Source organism: Dama dama, chromosome 23 (assembly GCF_033118175.1).
Source record: "Dama dama isolate Ldn47 chromosome 23, ASM3311817v1, whole genome shotgun sequence".
In the NCBI taxonomy this organism is placed as follows: Eukaryota; Metazoa; Chordata; class Mammalia; order Artiodactyla; family Cervidae; genus Dama; species Dama dama.
Window position 1 is genome coordinate 8,778,975 of NC_083703.1, and position 18,201 is coordinate 8,797,175.

General features: G+C 39.0%; 1 protein-coding gene across 8 annotated transcripts in view; it reads right to left on the reverse strand.

Annotated features, from left to right (window-relative positions):
• Positions 1-18,201, reverse strand: part of TASP1 (taspase 1) — a 251,016-nt gene that overhangs the window by 97,361 nt on the left and 135,454 nt on the right. For 6 of the 8 annotated variants that reach the window (XR_009689987.1, XM_061125956.1, XM_061125955.1 and 3 more), the window contains one exon: positions 3,755-3,865. Coding sequence is in view for 7 of the 8 variants with exons in the window: in XM_061125956.1 (XP_060981939.1) it covers positions 3,755-3,865 (111 nt within the window). In the remaining variant the exon portion in view is untranslated. Of the gene's footprint in view, positions 1-2,803; positions 3,420-3,754; positions 3,866-18,201 lie in introns of those variants that run through there. The other 2 variants (XM_061125957.1, XM_061125959.1) reach the window with 2 other exon arrangements.

Consider the following 18,201-nt stretch of genomic DNA (forward strand, 5'->3'; position numbering starts at 1 on the left):
AACAAACTATTTAATCATAGTGTAAAATTACTTTTTAAAATCCCTTATTATGGTGGAAGGTCACAGATATCAAACATACTACTAGTCAAAAAGACAGGGTTATTTTAAAATTCTGAACAGATGATTATTACTGTGTCATTTTAGAATATTTTATTTAAGGCAATTTCACCATTAATAAAAGTTAAATGTCAACTGAAAGAACATCATCCAAACAGTACAACACAAAAGTGGTCTAAAGTTGTGAGCAGATAATTCATACATTAATATAAAAGGCCAAGTTATATTTGAAAATTTACTCATCAGAAAAAAAGATAAATTGGAAACCATTTTTTTAATCCATGATTTTAGAAAAAATAATTTTTTAATGTGATAATAACCATTGGCAAAAGAGTATGGAGGAGATGTCCAGTTTCTGGTCCAAATATGTACAGAGCTTAGAGGTCATCACTCTACACTAACAAGTAAAAACCTGAACGAACTGAAAAATCAACAACTCTTCTTAGATCCATCAGAAGAGTGAGGTCACAAGATAAACAACTGCCTCTACAATTGGATAAACAGTCATAGAGAAAGAACCACAGACGGGCAGCCCCATGAGCAGAAATGGCCACGGGAACCAGTGCCTGGGTAGGAAAATCAGAACTGCAACTGAAGAACTACCAGAGTCTTACAGTAAATGTGTCCTGAGCATAATATAAAATATTCCCATGTATACACCGCAATGAGAATCTCTAGATATATTATTTATGAAAATCTTTTCTTTTTTTTTAAGAAAAAACAAAGGAAGCAAGAAAGGAAGCATATCATGATGCCTTTCCATAAAACCAAGTGGTGTCAAGCTTGCCACAAACATCACTAGAAAGGATTTTGACCAACTCACCTTGGATAGAAACTTGCAATCCACCTATAATAGTTTTAGCTTACAGTTTCAACTAAAGACTAAATTGATTTTCACACACAGAGTTTAGATTGGTTGGTGAACAAACCAGGAACCAAACAGAATTTTGGACCCAGGAAGGACTTTGGGGACTATTGAGCTAGACCCCTCTCTTACACATGAGGAAACTAAGGACAAAGAGACTTATTTTAAAACTAACAACTAATTTCATAAAACAGGAAAGAACCTGACCCCCTTGCTTCTCATCCAGGCTTCTGGTAAAATCAATTTACTTTGTTATAACATTTTGTAAATATCATCTATGCTTCTTGAAAATTCCCAAGTGGTCCCAGAAATTTTTTATTTTCCAATCCCATTTCCAATTCCAAATAAACTGATTAAAAATCATACTAAAATATGATTACACCTCATATTTACAAGTGTAATCCAGTAGAGAATTCATAAAATTTAGCATGGTGGAGGAATTTAGAAACTGTCTCTTGTTTAACTTTTTTTTTTCCCCCCTAAAGAAAACAAAACAGAACTTAAGTAACTTGCTAGATCCAGTGAGTCAGACACACAGTTAAGAGCAGAACCCAGCTATCCTAACTCTAGGAATGGTCTTCTGTAGTCCATATTATATTTTACTTATAAAAGGAAGGGGCAGCATGATCTTGCAAAATGAACACCCACTGACTAAGCAGCTGAGTTTGGACAAGTCACCGAACTCTTGTAAGATAGGATGCTTCCACGATTTAGTGAGCACGGTTGATAAACTGAGCTCTGAAGTTTCTCACTCCTTTCCAAGAGTCTGGAATTGTGAAGACGGGGTTCAATATGCACTAGGTCATGGGATCGAGTGGGAAAACAGAGTACTGCAACCCAACTCTCTGAGAAGTTTCAAAAGTTATACAACAGGGGAGGGTAACAAGGTATCAGAAGAGAAAGGAGGGGAGCTCAGACCTGGAGATGCACAACTAGCCAGTGAACCTGTGGTTTCAGATGCAGTAAAGGGCTTCGGCTCACTCGCAACAGGGAGACACTTGACATGTGCCATAATCACAGGGTTTCCAGGATGTGAACTTCTCCTAAGTGCTGAGTTTTCACCTCTTAGCACTCCTCCCATTGTTCTGAGAACGCATCTGGTATAGCTGGACAACTAATAGCAAGTTACATAAATTATATACATTGTTAAGGCAAAGAATTTGGTTTTCTTTAAACCTAGCATTCCATGATGGTAATTGTTAAAGCAAAAGAACAATAAGACGAGTCTGATGCTGACACATTTGAGGATGGAGTAACATGAATGTCATCAACCTTTTTCTGAAAAATAAGGCAGACCTCAAAGGCCGTTTCTAACGCATTCCTCAGCTCACAATTTGTTATAAGGGGATTCTCACCAGCATGCATGAAGTTCATACCATTATTTACATTTTCATAACCTCAGGTCAAGTGACTGGAAGAAAGCACCTGTTACAAAATCTCTTCATATTGAAATTTTTTTCTATAGTTATTCACTCTCTTCTTCAGAAAAATCCAGTTCTTTTTTGCCTGTAATCTGTTTTTCTCTACCCTAAAATCTTCCCTAAAAGGGCATGATACTTCCTAAGACCTGAGCGACAATGCTTATAAATCTGAGGAAGTAACTCAGTTTTATCCTTATCCCTGGAACGCCCTATCTAGCCCATCAGTTGCACGCTTATATTATAAAACTTGTATTTGGTCCTTTGAATGGACTTTCATAAATTCTAAGCAGAGATCACTTTGAGATGAAAAGTGTTTTGAGTAGGTAAAGCCTGAATTTTGACAAGATCCATCGGGGCGACCCTTGCTAGCCAGACGCACACCAGCACCCTAAAGGTAGGGCTGGGGTAGGGGTGTGATTGGACACCGGGACACTGTGGGAAACTGGAGGAAGGCACTGATCCCTGGCTGACCCAGCCCTGCTGCCCGTCGGGAACACTGCTCTACGTGAGAGTTATGTAGGTGCCAGACCTTGCTGCACCAACCCTACTGTCGTATCTCTGTCTCTGCGCCCACATTCCTGTCCTCCCCTCTGTTTCTGGCTGCCTGGGGCCAGTTCTAGGAGTCTGCCATCACTGAGTCCTTTCAGGGTGATTTTTTTTCCTAGACACCTGTCTGTGTTGTCCTCACCATATAATTTGCACCTCATATTATCCTCTTAATTCTCTCCTTGGAGATACCCTCCAGATTAAACCCTGTGAGAGTCTTTCCCTAGTTTATGTGCTCATGGCTTCTTACTCTAACTTATTTTTAACATTTTATATAAAGCATAGAAGAAATATGGTTTATATTTCTTATACAATTTCATAAGCTTTTCATAGAGGTAAGTTCAACATTAAAAAGATGGGAAAATCCAGAGTCAAATGGTTTTAATCAAAAGTAACAGTTATCTATAGGGAAATTGGTAGGCTGTAGAAAATCTTTCCACAGATTAGACAAAGGCATCGCTTCTTCCAACCAGATGTAGCTTCATAACAGCAAATGGAGCCAGACTGGATTTCAACTCAACCCTAGACAACTGTAAAAAGAGTCAAGTTGCATCACAGAAAAGATTTTAAAGGAGGTTGTCCTTTGAATTTTGTTTCAGTAGAATTTTATTCTACTGTGTAGCATTCTAATCTCCGACAACGTTTCACAGCTTGGGCGTTCTATTGGTTAGATGGTAAATTTTATACAGTAGTAGCTATTTTGATGGAATTTCTTTACACACCAATGTGAAGTGAGTGTCTAAGTTCATGCTAGGCCCTGGACTTCGGTCTAGCAATACAAACGTGATACCTGACTCATGAAGCTTACAGCTCAGCAAACAATCTCTGTTTAGAAGGTAATACTATTTTTTGACATTATACTTACTGATGAACTTGTTTTGCATAGTCTCCAGCAGAGCCTGGTGGGCATCTTCAGCTTGTAGAGCATGTGAACATTCTCTAGCCAGTATGGTGCGCACGAGATGCTCCCCACACCCTAGAAATCCAAGGAAACCAAGAACGGTTGAGCAAGGGCAGTACTAAATATCCTTCTCGTCTTAGTAGCGCTAAGACACCCACGTGCGCCACTGAAGAAGTCATTACGTTGGAAAATAATTCACTGATGGATGAGATGATTTCTATGAGTAATCTATTTAGTAACTTTAGTAATGAGATTTGGCAGAAACTAAAGAAACACAGGACCGTCTAATCTTGAAAGGAAATGAAGAAAATAAAAATAATTCCTCTTTTTCACAGAAATTATTCACATAAGACAGGAATTTAGATTCTCTACCTAGGAACTGTTGAGGGCTCTGTTTCGTTTCCTTTGCTGAACAATCGCAAAATACTGTTGCATAATTTCCATCAGGACGTTCTCATTGGTTATCTACTTCATATGTAGTAGAAGGCAATGGCACCCCACTCCAGTACTCTTGCCTGGAGAATCCCATGGACGGAGGAGCCTGGTAGGCTGCAGTCCATGGGGTCGCGAAGAGTCAGACACGACTGAGCGACTTCACTTTCACTTTTATGCATTGGAAAAAGAAATGGCAACCCACTTCAGTGTTCTTGCCTGGAGAATCCCAGGGATGGGGTCGCACAGAGTTGGACACGACTGAAGTGACTTAGGAGTTAGCAGTATGTATATTTTAATCAAAAGTCCTTACGTTCATGAAATTTAAACCGATACAAACTGATGTAACACACAGTTCTGTTTGGCTAGTATGTACTCGGACAGACATTAGGCAATGAATCTACTGTAAAAATATAATCTGCCATTTTTTAAATAGTCCCATTCATTTCAGAAGTTTTCTTTCCATATGGAGACTTCTCCTCCTCCCCCTCCTCCCTCTGCCTCCCATATAAACATGCACATATGCATATACACATGTGTGTATATTATATGTACATGTACATTACACAGTCATTGTCAAAAATACAAACTGTTCAAAACCTGTCAACGCTTTTTTTTTTAATCACCTATGTTTTGCCAGAAATCTTTGTTGTTGTTCAGTCACTGTGTCCAACTCTTTGCAACCCCAGGAACTGCAGCACACCAGGCTCCTCTGTCCTTCACTATCTCCCAGAGTTTCCTCAGATTCATGTCCATTGAGCTAGTGATACTCTCTAACCATCTCATGCTCTGTAGCCCCCGTCTCCTTTTGCCTTGCATCTTTCCCAGCATCAGGGTCTTTTCCAATAAGTCGGCTCTTCACATCAGGAGGCCAAAGTATTGGAGTTTTAGTCTGACTGCCAGAAATACTTTCCCTGTATTTTTTGGTAAAGTAAATGTAAATCTCTTTCAAGATCTCAATATCTCTTTGTGAGTATCTATATTTAAGACCTTCATCTAGGTATGCAATTTAATATATAACTTGTGGGTAGGATTATGGTGATCCCTATTTTGTTAAAGCTTTGCACTATTATTTTTATAATTGGGGAAAAATTAAAGCTAATAGAAAAGAAACCATTTTGACACTTATTAAAACTCCATAAAATTTAATTCCTTTTGTATACATATTTGATGTTGAACAGTAAAATGTTATACTTTAGGACAATAATAATTACTAGGAAATTGGCATATTATAAGCTAAATGGGTGTTCAAAAGGCTAGGTACACATGACTCAAGTCAAACAGCTAAACCACATGAAGTTAACATTACATCAAAAATATACACTATGTGGCAGAGAGAGTTTTTCCTCTGTTGCTATACAGGAATATATAGGGTTTTCCAAGAAACTTAAAATTATGACTTCTTTTCTGACATATATCACCTTTAACATAAGAGCCTTGACACCAAAAGTCTGTTCTCCTGAAGGTTCCAATCAAAGAAAGTCTGACTTTTGTGGTTTTATCCACAAATTTCTAAGGTTTCTTATAACATGCTGCCATATAGCTGAGGGCTTCCCTGGTGGCTCAGCTGGTAAAGAATCTGCCTGCAATGTGGGAGACCTGGGTTCAATCCCTGGGTTGGGAAGATCCCCTGGAGAAGGGAATGGCTACCCACTCCAGTATTCTGGCCTGGAGGATTCAGTTCATGAGGTCACACAGAGTCAGACACGACTGAGTGACTTTCACTTTCACACAGCTGAACGGTGATTCAGAGGCTAATAGGTCCATTCTTTATTCATCAATATTAGAAATAAGTCTTTCAATACATCTTCCTTTGTTCTTAATCATGCAAGCAAGAGTGTATTTATTTCCTCAGATTTTAGCAGAAAACATGGGTTATACAAAGAATGGAGACCTAACAACAAACCTAGAGGAAAAGTGATAAATAATGAATTCTAAAAGAGCTTAAAAAGGTACACACTTATTTAGCATCAATAAGGAAAACTAAATGAACTGAAACCGTGAATTCACAGCTTATATTTTTAAAAAAACACCTTTGAAGATGCTGTGTAACCAATTAACTATTCTGAAAATGAATAAATGAAAGAAAACAATCAAGCATTCCTCTGGTGTTCCTAAAGGAACTGCATAGCAGGGTAGCCAGAATGTTTATAAAGGAAAATTCTCTCCATAGCAGTATCCTGGTTAATAAATGAAGAAGTAGTTAACAAAATTAGAATAAAACCATTTGTAATCCATAATGTAATAATTGATATAAGCAACAATCATCAATGGCTGCTAAATCACAAAAAGATATAATCAGATATATGTCCCTTGACAAAATTACACCTTTATAGTCTTGCCCCACACCAAAAAAATTACACCTCAACCTGATCAAGCCTCTAAATTCAATTATTAATTTCAAGAAATAAAAAACATCTGCAAAACCTACAGCTAACTTCATACTTAGTTGTGAAACACTGAACTGTTTCTCCCTAATATCAGGAAAAAGGCAATGATGTCTGCTTTTATCACTTTCATTCAACAATACACTGGAGGTTTGAGCCACTGCGCTAAGTCAAAATGAAATAGAAAACATAAAGATCAGAGAGGAAAGGTAAAACTGCTTCTTTTGTAGCAGTTTTAGATATAATTGTTTACACAGAAAATCCCAAAGGAACCTACATAAACACCACTAGTTCTCTCTCCAGATTCTTCCTATCTGGCTAGGAGTCTAGGGCAAAGGTTGGCAGCAGACTCCTGTCTGGCACTAATCAGTCCCCAAAACATGAACTTGATTCCACTTCTTCCCCCATCCACGCACACAACAGACTGTCACTGAGCGCCTGCTCGGTGCTGCTGCCAGAGGACACGGCAGTAGGCAGAGGCGCTGGTACTGTTTTCAGATCTGCCCAGAGGTGCTGGACCCTTGACCGGCTGCTGAATACTCAGTAACGGCCACCCTAGCCAGTCCAGATGCCTGTGCCTCAACTGTGTGCTTTACAGACCAACCCTGGGGATTTAGATGGAAACCCTGGACTCAGGAGGCCGCCGGACATCCCCACAGCCCGCGGACAGCCAGTCTCCATGGCCAGGTCTCTCCCATGAATCCCAAACTTTACACCAGCTCCAGCTCACTCTCTCCTGGTGGGTTTTCTATTACTGAGACTCCCACACCCAAAGACCTCAGAATTATAACACATTTCCTCTCTTTATCCTGAGGATTGTGGGGATCCTCAATCTTCTACAACCCACACTAGACATGAATTCACAATAAAAAATCACAAATCACACACACACAGACTTATAAGGCAGAATGAGTATATGCAAAAACAGAGGGATTGCCAAACAAAGAAGTGGTGATGACAGAATGGTGGTTGACAAACATTATATATTTAAATATATATATAAAATAAAGTAAACATTTTAGGCTTTGAAAGCTATGTATGATTTCTGTTAAATATCGTTTTATTTTTGTAACAACCCTTTAAAAAATTAAATATCATTCTTTGCTCATTGGGCATGCAAATACAGGACATGGCCAGATTTGGCCCACCAATCTTAGTTTGACAAGCCTCATAATGGAAAAATCTGTAATACAAAAGATGGAAAGGGTGATTATTATCAAAAAAACAAAACAGGGCAATCTGGAAGCCAGGGAGTGGGAGAGGTGAGCAGACTTTTCAATGAATCAAATAAAACTTTACAGATTAAAAAAAATTGTTTAAAACTCAATGCAAGAGAGAGAATTAGAATATACACCCATGGGAAAAAAACTTAAAAGCAGCCTAGAATGATAAAGAGAAGGAAAATGAGTTAAGAAGACTGAAGTGTAAAATGAGATTATCCAACATATTAATAGGCATTTTGAAACAGAAGAGAAAAAAGTGAAGAAAGGGCATTAATATTTGAAGAAATAATAAATAAGAAATTCAAGAATTTAAGTTATAAGGAAATCCTTAAGTTGAAGATACATACAGAGTTCCAAAGAAGATGAATAAAAACAAATCCATCATTAGTATACTATAGTGAAACTCTGGACCAAAGACAAAGAGAAAATATGAAAAACTAATCAAAGAAAATTTGTTCAGTTGGTAAAGAATTCGCCTGCAATGCAGGAGACCCTGGTTCAATTCCTGGGTCGGGAAGATCCCCTGGAGAAGGGATAGTCTACCCACTCCAGTATTCTTGGGCTTCCCTTGTGGCTCAGCTGGTAAAGAATCCGCCTGCAATGTGGGACACCTGGGTTCGATCCCTGAGTTGGGAAGATCTTCTGGAGAAGGGAAAGGCTGGCTACCCACTCCAGTATTCCAGCCTGGAGAATATAGTCCATGGGGTCACAAAGAGTTGGGCATGACTGAGCAACTCTCACTTTCACTTTCAATCAAAGAAAAAGAAGACCTATAAAAAAATTTTTTAATTTAAAAATTTAACAGGTAAATTACACATTCCCAAGCAACAGAAGAGGCCGGAAGAATATCTTCAAGTTAAAGATACTAAGGCAATAAACAAACAGAACAACTTGTCAACCTAGAATTAGTTACACTACCATTCAAGACTGAGGATCAACACAGTTTCAAATTTACAAACTCATTCCTTTGAGATTTAAGCTCCCAGCTTACTTCTACTCTGCCTGATACCATACCTTCTCATAATTCTTGCTGATTTTAATATCTACCTAGATAAATCTCTCAATATCTTAGCTTCTGGATTTTCAGATTAACCACACTGTGTCATAAGGTCACTCCTATGACAATGCCATAATCAGTAATATTAACTCCTCCATAGTGTCAGTTGCAATCACCCCACCCCTCCTATTTTTCTAACTCATCTCTTGACCACTCTAATTGCAACATTCCCCCAACTTCACCAAAAAGTGCCATTCCATTAAATTCGCTGCTTTGTAACCGCTCTCAGATCCTCACCCTCACCTTATGCAACTAAAATTCCATGCTTCATTAACGTGTATCTATTCTCTTACTCAGAGAAGGCAGTGGCACCCCGCTCCAGTACTCTTGCCTAGAAAATCCTGGCAGGCTGCCGTCTATGGGGTCACACAGAGTCGGACACGACTGAAGCGACTTAGCGGCAGCAGCAGCATTCTCTTACTCCTGAAAGTCTTCAAGTCTCACTCACGCACCAAACTTAACTGGCAAAAGCCCACACTGGAGTATCAGCCAGAATAACTATACTAGGCTACAAAAACAAAAAACCCCCACATCTCAGTAGCTTAACAACAAAAATATTTGTCATTAGTGTTTCAAGTTATTCCTGGGTCACCGGAGAGTGTGCTTCAGATAATCACCTGGGAACAAACCCAAGCTGATGGAGGCTCCATCATCTATAACTGTACCTCCTTGATCATATTCCCACCGGGAGAATGAGAGGGCTACTAGAGGTCACCTTACAGCTTTAGCCTGGAAGTCACACATATCATTTCCACTCTAGTCCACTAGCCAGAAATAGCCACAATGTCTCAGCAACTGCAACAGGGCTGTGAAATACAGAGGAGCATATGGATATTCAAGAAGCGCTACGTTAAATGTCTCTGGGACATCTCAGTAAACCCAGCTTCCCATGCTTGCACCTGCACAGCTAAACGAGGCACAGCTCTCATCCTGTGGCCGTGGGGTGACATTCATGAGCAAGAAGGCCCACCCGCCGAGAAAGGTGGGAGAGAAAAGACAGCCCCAGGAACCACACAGCCCTGCTGAGCAGTCCAGTCGGTCCCGGCTCCTCTGAGGCTGTGTGTTACACGGGATTTAATATAAAAGCCAAAAAAAAAGCTAACTGTTTAAACCTCTATAATTGAGTTCTCTTCTTTAAGCCCAAATTCATTCTTCTTTTTTTTCTTTATTTTGGTTTTATACATATATATATATACATATATATATACACATATACACACACACACAACATGAAATTTACCATTTAATCATTTTTTAAGTGTAGAATGCAGTGGCATTCTTACTCAGATTGTACAACTATCACAACCACCCATCTCCAGCACTTTCCCATCTTCCCAAACTGAAACTCTGCACCCATTCAACAACCCCCCATCCCCCATTTCTCCCCAACCCTGGCAACCACCATTCTACTTTCCATTTCTATGAATTTGACTACTCTAGGTATCTCATGTAAATGGAACCATACACTTTTGTCCTTTTCTGACTGATTTAATTTGCTTAATATAATATCCCCAAGGCTCATTTCTTATTGAAACAGGTTTCAGAATTCCCTTCCTTTTCAAGGCTGAATAACATTCCACCATATGCACATACCAGATTTGGCTTATCTGTTCATCTGCCAATGGACATTCGGGACCAAATGCACTCCTAATCTACATAAAGAGCCATTTACTGGTGAAAGAAAATGGCTTGGCAAACTTTGCACCAAAAGCAGACCACTTCTTTCACCCAATTATACAACTTTGCATTGAGTCAAATACAATTTCTGATAAGTTTATGCAGTTGTATTTATCAGACACCATTAGGAGCCATGAAAAAAGACTATTTATTAACTGAGTTATTTTGGAAAATTCATGATACATTTAATTTCTACCATCAACCAATTTTTTTAATTTGCTTGAATAAATATGAGTAATTTGATTAAAATAAATCCTTAGGTGCATGAAAATGGAGTCTTAGATAATTAAGAGTCCCTTTTATCTTTGTAAAGGATAGCCACTTCTCTGAGGCACGTGAAACCACTTCCAGGAACCCACTGTTAGAGTGCATATTTGTGGGTTTGTTTAGAACCTGGCAAGAGCTGCCAACTCCAAGGAAACTAGAAGAATTAATGAAGTATTTTTATTTTTTCCTCATCTTGACACTTCCATCAATGTCATCATTTCTCTAGTTAACACTGGCCAAGTTACAAAAGAACTTCTCTGTATCTTTACTAAAGGAAAGACCTGGGCACTGTGGTCTTGTTCAGAGACCCTCTGTATTCCGTGTATTCAGTTTTCTCATCCTCTCACTCATTCTCTCCCTCTCCCTGTCTCTCTCACCCACACACACACCCCTGCCGTAAGGCCGCAAGTTCCTGCAAAGTAGGAGGTCAGGATTTTTCTATTCTACAGTCAGACTGATGTCTGAATCCAGATGAATGAGTCCAGCTTCATTTAAACCTCAGTTTCCTCAGCTGTGAAAATGGGGGCTAGGAGTCATAACTACCTCACAAGGACAAAATGAGACGACACACACCAGACATTTAGTGTGAGGCTGGGCACTGAATGAGCGTCTCATGCTGCAGTGAGGACCCCGACTGCCTTAAGGAAACCATTAGCTGTCATTTTCTGTCTCTCTTCATCCTAGTCTCTGCCCAGATGGCCTGACATCATCACTGAGAGCCTCGAATACAGTTAAAGAGGAGTTTAGTCTTTAACTTGCAATTCTGAAGTCTGCTGTTTCTAAGAAAGCTGAGCCCTCACCGAGGGTCAAAATGATCATGTGGGTAAACCTTGCATTATCAGAACAAAACAAATAATATGATGAAGATCTCACTTAGCTTGGTAGGAAACATTTTAACCATGGTTATCCAGGGATTATGGCTTATGCATGATTTTTCATTCAATATGTATTCTTTCTCTTATTTTTCCCAATTTCTGTAATAAACACCTATCGCTTTTTCCCAAGAAGTTCAATGCCCAACATCAATGTTACACTCCTGCATTCACCATACTTTCTCTTCAGGTAAGAGAGTAAAGGGCAAGGCAGGGTCTCCCGTGATGAGATTTGGTCTCATACACTTCACTGTCCCGTATATGAGTTCATGAATGAATGCTACAGGTGCTCTATTTTATCCATCCTCCAACCAGGTGTTTTATTTTATCCATTTGGTATTTTCACCTTAGCATTATGATAGATGTATCCTTCAAATTATTAATAAGATAACTAAAAACATGCAATGTAATAGCCCCATAGTCATATTGTCAAATCATGTTTTACTTCCAAAAGGTTAAGTAGCAAACTGAAGAGCATTTGCATTAAGGACAGAGACACATAAAAACCTACTGGCTCTTGGCTGACACTCAAGACACATCTCAACTGCATCTCAAGATAATTTTTAGTTGTTTTATCTTTGTCTCACTTAGTGGTGGCAGCAGGTAGGTATGGGGTCAGATTATCACAAAATGAAAGCTGAAAGGCCCTCATGTGTCAAGTGTGTGACGCAGTGTTCAGATGCAGGGTGTAATGTAGGGTTCACACAGTAGAGGATTAGGATATAATTCCTCCAGAGGACCTCAACAGGGGATTAGGATTTTTAAGTATAACCCCTAATCTCCCAGACCTTCTCGCCTTCCAAACCACTCTAACCTCAGTACTGATCGAACGAGTCCCCCAAGTGGGAGAGTGAAGCTGCATTCCCAGGAAAGGATAACCCACACTCCCAGGCTGCCTGCACCCCAAAGCAGGATCAGCGGCCACAAAAGCTCACAGCCACTACTCCTGGCACATCACGCATCTCCGAGGCTTGCTGATGACTTTCAAGTATTTATGTCATCTTATAAATGCTGCCATTCACTCTCGCTGTGGCAAGCGGGCATCTGAAAATCTTTCAACACATCCCCTGTTAGAAGTCCACAGGGACAGATAAGTAATGAGGAAAGGCCTTTCCAAATTTAAAAGGAAACATTTGGAACTTCAGTTTCCACTATTGCAACATCTCTTTTTCAACAAAGGAATTTATTACACAGTACGTCACCTTTTTTCCCTGTCGGAGGATTTATGGCCAATTTTGGAGTTGGGTTACTTCTGATTTTCAAGCCTGTCTTGTGAAATTAAAGAGAGGGCTGCCTTAAAAATGATAGAACACACGTGATTTCACTCTTCACAGTGTCCCCATAGTTATCAAACCTGGAACCTATTAAATACAAGAAGAAAACATAAGGAGCTTTATAAAGAGATGGAATAAGTAGTGAAGATGTCTAATCCAGTCTAGCCCAAAGGGCATGGGTACCAACACACACTTCATGTCTTCCCAGTATTCAGTTCTCTCTAGCCTCTAACCCATCAGCACCCTGCCAATATTTACAGTAATCTACCAAAAACAACTCAGGTTTTTTTTCTTATAAACAATAAATAACCAACAGAAAGAGCAATTTGACAATTATCTCTAAAAGATCTCATCTCCTAGAAACTAGGATGCAGTTGATACATGCCTTAACATTTCATAATTATTTAAAATACAGAAAAATATAAGAGAACAGTGACAAACAGGAAAATCTCTCATCTAGAGCACAGTGCTAAATATACTTAGTGTGTATGCTAAGTATACTTAATCCTTGATATTTATTAGTTATTAAATTCATGTCTATTTTATTAAGAATGTATAACCAAACCACAGAAGATCTATCTACACAAGTAGCTGCATAAATGGAAAGAATTCTAGTTTTGTGAATGCAAACATCTGCACACAAAAAAAGAGCTTCCAAACAAATGAGTGTGAAAAGGCTTTATCCAGTCTGCCCCATCAGAGAGCCAGGGGTCTGTGGCCAGCAACACAGAGGCGCCCACCCCGAAGTGTGAGGGGCTCCATCCTCCCCTGGGCCCTGCTCGTCATCAGCGTCCCATCTCAACGTGAGGATGTATCCGACACTCACTGTTAGCCTCAACACAGGTGATGAAACAAGATCTTGCTTCCTGCTCTAAGTTTTCCCAGTTTAGTTATCTAAACACAACACGCTCATCAGGGCGCCAGGGACAAATGGTGCCAGGCAGCAGAGACATTCAGAGAAAACCACCGCACAGAAGTGGAGCTCCTCGGTTTATGCTGGAGCCCATAAAATTCTATCGCTTCTATTGCATGTGTCTGGAAAACATCCTATGAGTGGGAAAGGCAGACTGCTCCATGCAAGAACCTCACTGGAGCAGCAGGCCCTGACTCCACGTCTGGCTGATGCTTCTCTACATCTCCCCTCTGGACTCTGTTCCACTGCGGAGATGAGGGGAACCACCTCTGCCCATGGAACCTGAAACGCGTTGCTGAAGACCTCTGTATCTCAGGTTCCTCACTGGAAAACATAAATGGCTTAGGCTTAAAAGGTTTCAAATTCCTTGGGACAAAATTTTATAGCTGGAAATACTTCTGGAATGTCAATAACTTTCTGGTTAAAATTAACTTAAGAGGCTCAAAATGAACAGACCACTTTAAAAAAAAATCCTTTTTAAAAAGCTGTTAATTCATGAAACAGTGTGTTTAGATTGGTTTTTTTTTTTAACAATCTAGATTGAGTTTTTAAGGGGAAAGAGAAAAAGTGACTGATTCACTGTTAATTGATCAACTACTGTGCACCTCGCGTTGTGAGAACATCATCACTTTAAAGCCCGACAACTCACTTGCAAGGAAGGGGCCGTCATCCCAATCTGACAAGTGAGAAACATGAAGTGGAAGAACTAAGGTTCTAAAATCCAGGTCTAGTAACTGAAGTAAAATGCTTGTTCCAAGAGAGTATACCACTGCAGAAATAAGGCCAATATCATCCTACAAACAAAGGAGATATAAGCAAAGAAAGCTCAAAAGTCAAAAAAAGAAAGAAAGCTCAAAAGCCTCAAAAGCCTGAATCCATGATTAGGATCAAAGGAGTAATTACCTGCAGATAAACAGCACAACAAATTCTGCCACCAATACTTAGGACTGGAGATAGCCCCCTATTTTAACCATGACATTCTAAAAACAATCACTAAATTAATCTCAAGGGAATTAATGTTAAAATTGGACATTTCATTGTGCATCAAAACCAGAGAGTGCATTTTATGAGTTAAAAAAAAAAGCCAAGACGTAGCTGTAAACAATCTACAATAACGTAGATGTGATGTAATGTAAAATAAATTTCAGCACACATATAGAGAAGATGGAGACACTCTATACCATCAGCAAAAACAAGACCAGGAGCTGACTGTGACTCAGATCATGAACTCCTTATTGCCAAATTCAGACTTAAATTGAAGTAGGGAAAACCACCAGGCCTTGGAGGTATGACCTAAATCAAATCCCTTAACAATTATACAGTGGAAGTGAGAAATAGATTCAAGGGATTAGATCTGATAGACAGAGTGCCTGATGAACTATGGATGGAGGTTCGTGACACTGTACAGGAGACAGGGATCAAGACCATCCCTGCGAAAAAGAAGTGCAAAATAACAAAACGGTTGTCCGAGGAGGCCTTACAAATAGCTGTGAAAAGAAGAAAAGTGAAAGGCAAAGGAGAAAAGGAAAGATATATCCATTTGAATGCAGAGTTCCAAAGAATAGCAAGGAGAGATAAAAAGTCTTCCTCAGTGATCAGTGCAAAGAAATAGAGGAAAACAATAGAATGGGAAAGATTAGAGACCTCTTCAAGAAAATGAGAGATACTAAGGGGACGTTTCATTCAAAGATGGGCTTGATAAAGGACAGAAATGGTATGGACCTAACAGAAACAGAAGATATTAAGAATAGGTGGCAAGAATACACAGAAGAACTATACAAAAAACATCTTTACGATCCAGATAATCATGATGGCATGATCGCTCACCTAGAGCCAGATATCCTGGAATGTGAAGTCAAGTGGGCCTTAGGAAGCATCACTAAGAACAAAGCTAGTGGAGGTGATGGAATTCCAGTTGAGGTATTTCAAATCCTGAAAGATGATGGTATTAAAATGCTCTACTCAATATGCCAGCAAGTTTGGAAAACTGAGCAGTGGCCACAGGACTGGAAAAGGTCAGTTTTCATTCCAATCCCAAAGAAAGGCAATGCCTAACAATCTTCAAACTACCGCAAAATTGCACTGATCTCACATACTAGCAAAGTAATGCTCAAAATTCTCCAAGCGAGGCTTCAACATGAACCATGAACTTCCAGATATTCAAGCTGGACTTAGAAAAGGCTGAGGAACCAGAGATCAAATTGTCAACATCCACTGGATCATCGAAAAAGCAAGAGAGTTCCAGAAAAACATCTACTGCTGCTTTATTGATTATGCCAAAGCCTTTGACTATGTGGATCACAACAAACTGTTGAAAATTCTAAAAGAGGTGGGAATACCTGACCTGCCTCTTGAGAAATCTGTATGCAGGTCAAGAAGCAACAGTTAGAAGTGGACATGGAACAATAGGCTGATTCCAAAGCGGGAAAGGAGTACGTCAAGTCTGTATACTGTCACCCTGATTATTTAACTTCTATGCAGAGTACATCATGAGAAACGCTGGGCTGGATGAAGCACGAGCTGGAATCAAGATTGCCGGGAGAAATATCAATAACTTCAGATATGCAGATGACACCACCCTTATGGCAGAAAGCAAAGAAGAACTAAAGAGCCTCTTGATGAAAGTGAAAGAGGAGAGTGAAAAAGTTGGCTTAAAGCTCAACATTCAGAAAACTAAGATCATAGTATCCGGGTTCCATCACTTCATGGCAAACAGATGGGGTAATGATGGAAACTGTGACAGACTTTATTTTTCTGGGCTCCAAAATCACTGTAGGTGGTGACTGCAGCCATGAAATTAAAAGGCGCTTGCTCCTTGGAAGAAAAGCTATGACCAACCTAGATAGCATATTAAAAAGCAGAGACATTACTTTGTCAACAAAGGTCCATCTAGTCAAAGCTATGGTTTTTCCAGTAGTCATGTATGGATATGAGAGTTGGACTATTAGGAAAACTGAGCACTGAAGAACTGATATTTCTGAACTGTAGTGTTGGAGTAGACTCGTGAGAGTCCCTTGGACTGCAAGGAGATCCAACCAGTCCATCCTAAAGGAAATCAGTCCTGAATATTCATTGGAAGGACTGAGGCTGAAGATGAAATTTCAATATTTTGGCCACCTGATGGGGAGAACTGACTCACTGGATAAGGTCCTGATGCTGGGGAAGATTGAAGGCAGGAGGAGAAGGGGACGACAGAGGACGAGATGGTTGGATGGCATCACCGACTCGATGAACATGAGTTTGAGCAAGCTCCAGGAGTTGGTGATGGACAGGGAGGCCTGGCACGCTGCTGTCCATGGGGTCACAAAGAATCAGACATGACTGAGCAACTGAACTGAACATTATAATACATGCCAAATCTCAAAGCCTGGGAAACAAATAATGGATTTATACTGTTAAAAGAATCTTACATTTGTGAAGTAATATAATATTATTCTACAAAGACTATGGTAAATTAATGATGCATATGTAATCTAGAGCAACCACAAAAAACATAATACACCAAAGTATAATAAAATGTTAATAGAGGAAAAGAAATTGAAATATTAAAAAATAATCAAACCAAAGGATACAGGAAAAGAAGACCAGAGAAAACAAAGAGCAAACAGAAAACAAAAAGCAGGATGGTAGATTTAGTCCAAGCATATCTATAATTACATTAAGTGTAAATGGACTAAACACTCTTTATGTAAAAGACTCAGATTATCAACGTGGATTAACTTTAAAAGGGGATTGACCCAGTTTGTTTATAAGAAACATATTATTATAAAGACAAGATAGGATAAAAGTAAAATGGGTGGAAAATAATATACCAGAGAAGTATAAGAAAGCTGATGTGACTATATTAATGTTAAGCAAAGCAAACACCAAAACAAAGATTATGTAGAGATGAAGAATATTTTGTAATAATAAAAGTATCAATTTGTCAATATACAAAGCATTATAAGTTAAAATATATTTTTATTAAATACTATGGAAACATAACATTTAGTGAAAGAAGCAAGTCAGAGAGGACTGTATACCACATAATACCATATTCCTATGGCTCAATAAAAATCATAAAACTAAATAACATATTGATTAGAGATATACACATATGTGATTAAACATTTTAGCTTTGTGATTAAACATTTTTTTAAGCTAAAACATGATACATAGAATCCAGGAAAATAGTTTTACTTCTGGAGGACAGGCAAGGGGTTGGGAAGGAGTAGAAGTGGATACTATTACTAATGTTCATTTGTAAGCTAATGATAAGTTCAATGAATTTAACTTCATTTTGTTTCATAACTTACTTATATAATATAGT